Source organism: Plectropomus leopardus, unplaced genomic scaffold (genome assembly GCF_008729295.1).
Source record: "Plectropomus leopardus isolate mb unplaced genomic scaffold, YSFRI_Pleo_2.0 unplaced_scaffold11998, whole genome shotgun sequence".
Taxonomy (NCBI): domain Eukaryota; kingdom Metazoa; phylum Chordata; class Actinopteri; order Perciformes; family Serranidae; genus Plectropomus; species Plectropomus leopardus.
In genome coordinates this window covers 1-5,476 of record NW_024612724.1, presented here as the reverse complement: position 1 = coordinate 5,476, position 5,476 = coordinate 1, and the positions used below count along the sequence as shown (strand labels likewise).

General features: G+C 42.8%; 1 protein-coding gene across 1 annotated transcript; it reads right to left on the bottom strand.

The window, feature by feature from the left end:
- Positions 1–3,430: 3,430 nt before the first annotated feature.
- Positions 3,431–4,518, bottom strand: LOC121963650 (natterin-3-like; the record flags this gene model as incomplete). Its single annotated transcript, XM_042513923.1, has 1 exon — positions 3,431–4,518. A coding segment is annotated over one exon (1,088 nt), but the record flags the coding sequence as incomplete, so codon positions are not given.
- Positions 4,519–5,476: the final 958 nt, after the last annotated feature.

The window sequence follows — 5,476 nt, the reverse complement described above, 5'->3', positions numbered from 1 at the left end:
TTTTCATGCTTCCAGATAATTTAGAGGGATATTTTTTCTTTTCTGTCCTCTGAGGCTCATAATCAATACCCCAATGTCAAAAATCTTTTGGTTTGTGATCTTAATCCCACATAAGTGAACACTGGAGAGGCAATGCACATAACAACGCACTTCTTTATTTAATTATGTGTCTTATAAAGTTTGTTTTGGTCTTTTTTATTGTTTTGTGTCTTTGTGGGTTTTTATCCATTTTTGTAGTAATTGTCTCTCTTTGAAGCTTCTTTGTATCTTTTTGTCTCCTTGTGGTGTCTTTGTGTCTTTTTGTAGTTATTTGGTCTCTGATACCATTAAATGTCTTATTGAGATTATTTTGTTTCTTTTCGTTTTGTGTTGTATCTTTTTGTCGTGATTTGTGACTTTGCAGTTCATTTGTATATCTGTGATTGTTTTTGTAGTCATTTTGTGTCTCTTTGCTGTCCCTTGTTGTCTTCTTTGGTTGTTTTGTGTATTTTGTAGTCATCTGAGTGTATTTCCAGTTGATTTTGTTGCTCTGTGATCTTTGTGTGCGTGCCTCCTAAGTGGTAATTTCATATCTCTTTTGGTGTTTTTGCATCTCTTTGTGGCAGATTTAACCATTTTTGTAGTTCATTGTATCTCTGTGATCTTTTTGTGTTTCTTTGTCATTTTGTCTTCTTTAGTTGTTTTGCATCTCTTTGTTGTTGTTATGCATCTTTTTGTGTTTTTTTTGTGGGTCTCTTCCTGGTCCGTATGTGTTAATTTGACATGTGACTTTTGCAATTTGCACCTGAAGACCAGGGGGGCCCCTGACACTTCGGGCCCCTGGGCCTATGCTGGTTTGTTCAGTAATCAATCCACAAAGCTGAGTTGGCATTTTTAATTAATTTATTAATTTTTGATCGTCTGTTGTCTTTGTTTCCTGCAGAGCCAGAATCAGCCACAGAAGCTTAGCGAAGGTCTCATCCTGCTGCTCTGATCTGGTTTGTCCTTGGCCAGCAAACATCTCCCTGCAGCTCTTTCCAGTGTGTAAAGAGAGGATTCATGCTGATAATGATAAGGATTTTTTTATCGATCTGTGCTACGAAAACAGCGCTCCTCCCTCCTGCTGTGAATTTACTCTTTGATTGCGCTGTTAAAAGTGCTTCATAAATACATTTGCCTGGATTTAACGTCCCGTATCTGCGGGGCGAAAGGGGATTGCATGATGTCCAAAGTGCTGCGGCGCTCTTTCTCCATTGATGACAAGATACTGTATGTTTAGATAAGCTGCGGCTGCTGATTAGATGCCCTGTAATAGTAGGTCATTGATTAAGAAGGTCCTTGTTACGTAATGTCGCCGGCTGCCAAGATTAAACCAGAGGAGAGGCCGCTCAAACAGACATTGTTCTGCACGCACAGGCCTATCATTGAGAATCGCTGATGTCATGGCCATCTGTGTGCGTCCTTGAAACAGACACTTATTATCTATTTATTTTTTTAAGTCTGAATGAGGACTCTGTGTGAAACAAGGCTGCGTAAAGGTCATTTACATCCACAAAACTGCACTGTCACTGCCTGTGATTGATGCAATGCGAGAATTTCATGTTTCAGAGGATTTGACCAGCAGTGATTCAGTCTGATTCACAGTTTTTGTTTCTGAACATTATTTTCACACAATATAAGCTGACTGGACACGTGAACCAAGGCAGCAATATCTCAGAAGAAGAGTCTTCATTTAATTTTCAGTGACAAATGAAATACAGACTTGTTTTCAGTTTAGATTTCTTATTTCATAGGAAACCAGCTTTGGAAAGAGTTTTCTGTTGGGTTTCACTTTTTAAATAGTCCTTTCCTTATAGTCCTTCTGTGTATTTTTATCTTTTTGTAGTGATTGTGTCTCTTTGCAGTTTATTTGCATCTTTTTGTGTCTCTTTGTAGTCTTTGTCCTTTTGTCTTGTTTGGTTTGTTTTGAGTCTCTTTGTGGTTGTTTTGTGTATTTTGTATTCATTTGGATATCTTTGCAGTTCATTTCTTTTTGTGATATTTTGTGTCTCTTTATAGTCATAATGTGTGTGTTTTTTAATCTTTTGGACGTTTTGTATCCACAGTGATTTTTTTTGTGTGCCTCTTTATAATCCTTTTCTGTCTTATTTGGCATCTTTTTGTGGTTTTGAGTCTATTCGTGGTAGTTGAGTATTTTGTAGTCATTTATGTCTCTTTACAGTTCATTTTTATCGGATCATTTTCGTGTCTCCTTGTGATGGTTTTGTGTCTCTTTGTAGTAATTTAGTGTGGTGTTGTAATTGTTTTCTGTCTCTCTGAGGTCCTTTGAGTTTGCGTTTAAGCACCTCAGGTTCCCTCGACTTGAAGTCAAAGGGTTGTTTTGAACATGTTTTTGGTGAGATGCCTTAAATAAGGTCATGGGTTTGGCAAACTTAAACCAAACACTGCACATGCACAAGAGGGTGAAAGCAATATTGGGCCCTTTGGTTTCTAAAAGGTGGCGTGGGAATAACCCTCCCCACAGCCACGCACTTATTCTGTCAAAATGATAGACAAACGAAAGAATCGATCCAAAAATGAAAGTAAAGTGGGAGTCACTGAAAAGGGGGAAGCAAAATAAAAAGCCAAAAGATGACACACTTCAAACACACACTCAAAACAAAACACACAGTAAGCCAACTGAAGGTGTTGACTCTCTGGAGACAAACAACCAACTAGGCAGGAAAAACCTCCCTTTATAACCTCCCAGTCGGCTGATTGCAGCAGCCGAGGAGAACATCTCAGCTGCACCCAATCGCTGCTGATTAGCAGGAAACCTGGGACGTAGATTTTGGATTTCTGTGGATCTCTGACCAAAATAAATGAGACAGCAGCATGTCATCACACCAAACACACTTTTAAATCTTTGTTGTTATGTTGACGTTAAATCATGTGATGGTGTAGGTCATTTGTAGTCTAACATTAGCTTTTTATCGTTGGTGATCACGTTTAGGCTTCAAAACTGTGGTTGTGGAGGGTAGGCTTGTGAAGGTAGGGAAGTATAATGTACTGTATAAAAAATTTTTAAAAACCTGGTGAGGTAAATTACCATAAACTTACAATTGTGCTTGAATAGCTCTGAGTAAATGTACTTTATTGCTCTAAAGTTTGCAGATGTTATGTGTTGTGAATGTTCAACAATAAATGCTGAAATTTCATCAGTTTTATTCAGAACTTCAGTTTTATTGTAAAGAAAAAAGTTAAAGGCCCTTTAACTGTCATGGTTTTATTTTTCTGCATGTTCAACATTTAAAGTTGTATTAAAGAAACCAGACGACACAAACATATGTTCTGTTAACCACTCAGTTTGTGCATAGCATTAGTTTTATTGTGACACATAATTTGCTTCCAATATCACAAAATTTCAGAGGTTGTGTAAAAAAAATGTTGCGGTGTATTTTCCATCAGTCTTTCACGGGCACGGCTGGGCGTCAGGCACAGGTTCACAGCGGTCCACCACGGCCCGGACTTCTCCGATCTGGACTCCGTCGTATGTCCCGGAGATGGACGTCCACTGGGTTTCCCCGTTGCGGTAGGTGCGGCTGAGGCGAGCCGTGTAGGGGATGTCGGCTTTGATCTTGCGTCCCTCCATACGGACTCTGCAGGAGTGGTTCGGGGGGACAGTAAGCTCCACGGACACTGAGTGGCTGAGCGACTCCACTACGGTGGTTCCCCTGGAGAACTGCAGAGTCTTCTCGCCGCTCAGCTCGATGCCTCCGGAGCCGATGAGGGGGATTTTAGCTGTGATGAAGCCCATGATGCCCAGCATGGTGCTTCTGCCGATGTTCCAGGTGGTCTCCACCTCCGATGTCTTTGAGATGGTGACCGTCTTTGACACCGTCTGGCACTCATTGTTGGTGACCCCGGAGATGCGCATGGTCTCAGGAGGATACTGGAAGATGGCGACATCATCAATGGCATACTTGACGTCAGAGATGTGCTGGGTGTAGGCATCCCTGTTGATGGTCAGGACCTGGTAGCTCTTGTACCAATACTCATCACCTTCCCAAGGCAGGAAGAAGGCTTCAAACTGAGGAACGACCTTCCCCAGTCCGTACTTGTTCTTCCCGACGAAGATGCCGACACCCGGGCAGGTCCTGACTGAATGCTGGGGCACTGAACCGTACGAACCTTCCTTCCACTCCAAGAACTCAAAGTTGTCTCTGTTGGCCAGGATCTCAAACTCGGGGGCGTAGTACTCTCTGTCACCGTAAGGATAGCGGCAGTAGGGACCCAGACTGGGGTTGTAGAAACCGGCCTCACACTTGTACTTGCAGACGTAGTCGGTGCGCTCCGTGTAACCGTTGTAGATTGCAACAGCACCGTTGGGCAAAGAGCCGTCCCAGGTCAACCACTCCAGGTTAACGTTATCACTGAACATGAAGGAGGAGGGTAGATCCTGCTGCTGCTCCAGGTCAGCAGGCGTCAGAGGAGACGACACCACGTTGTTACCAGTCGGTTCAGGCACCAGGCCCTCCAGCTCTGGGTTCAGCAAGGAAGCTGTGTTTAAGAGACAGCATGTTTATTTATTCATGCACTTTTCATCAAATGCAAGCTGTTCTCGTGCATATTTTTCTATGAAAAGTAATGCATTCACTGTCAGTAATCGCTTGTCCTCTTAAGGATAGTGGGGGGGTGGAGCCTTTTCCAGCTGTCGTTGGGCTTGAGGCGGGTACAACCTGGTCAGGTCACCAGACTATCGCATAAGTGACAGAAACTGACAGCCATTCACCCTCACATTCACTCCCACAGCCAGTTTAGAGTCGCCAATTAATCTACATGTCTTTGGAATCTAGGAAGAACCTGAAAACACCCACGCTGACACCAGGAGACCCCCACCCAAGCTCTGAACCAGTGCTACCCACTACACCACCGTGCCGCCTGGTTTCAAGTTGTGTCGTTAAGAAAAATCCAACGTCTCATGCCAGCATCATCTTTACGTAGAATACATGAGAAGATGAAGACCAACGTCAAAATGTCATAATCTTAACATCCACAGTGCGTGAAATTCTAATGTTGTTAGACATTTAAAAAAATTATGTCTATCCTATTTACATTCCAACCAAAATTCAACATCTGTCCAACGTAAGAGTCCAACAGCCTCTGATGCAACATGTTCTCATTCGGGTCGTCACATATTGCCGCTTTGTCAGTGCACTTCTGCATCTACAGATTACGTTTTAAAATGCAAACGGGAGACGGGAGGCTCCCATGAAAGTCTGGGGTTTGTTAATCCATCCACCGGCTCTCCCGCCTGCCCGAAAGGCGCCCTTGCACTCCTTATATTATGTTCTTAAGAGGCAGAATTTCGACCTCACGCTGTCCTGAGGCATTTCATGCAGAGCCGACAGGATGCTTTTATTTAGCTTTGCATTCTTAACACGGAAAGCACTGTCAAAGTGGTGGCACATGACCAGTCTGCTGACAGGAATAAAAGGGTAGCGGTACCATAAATACA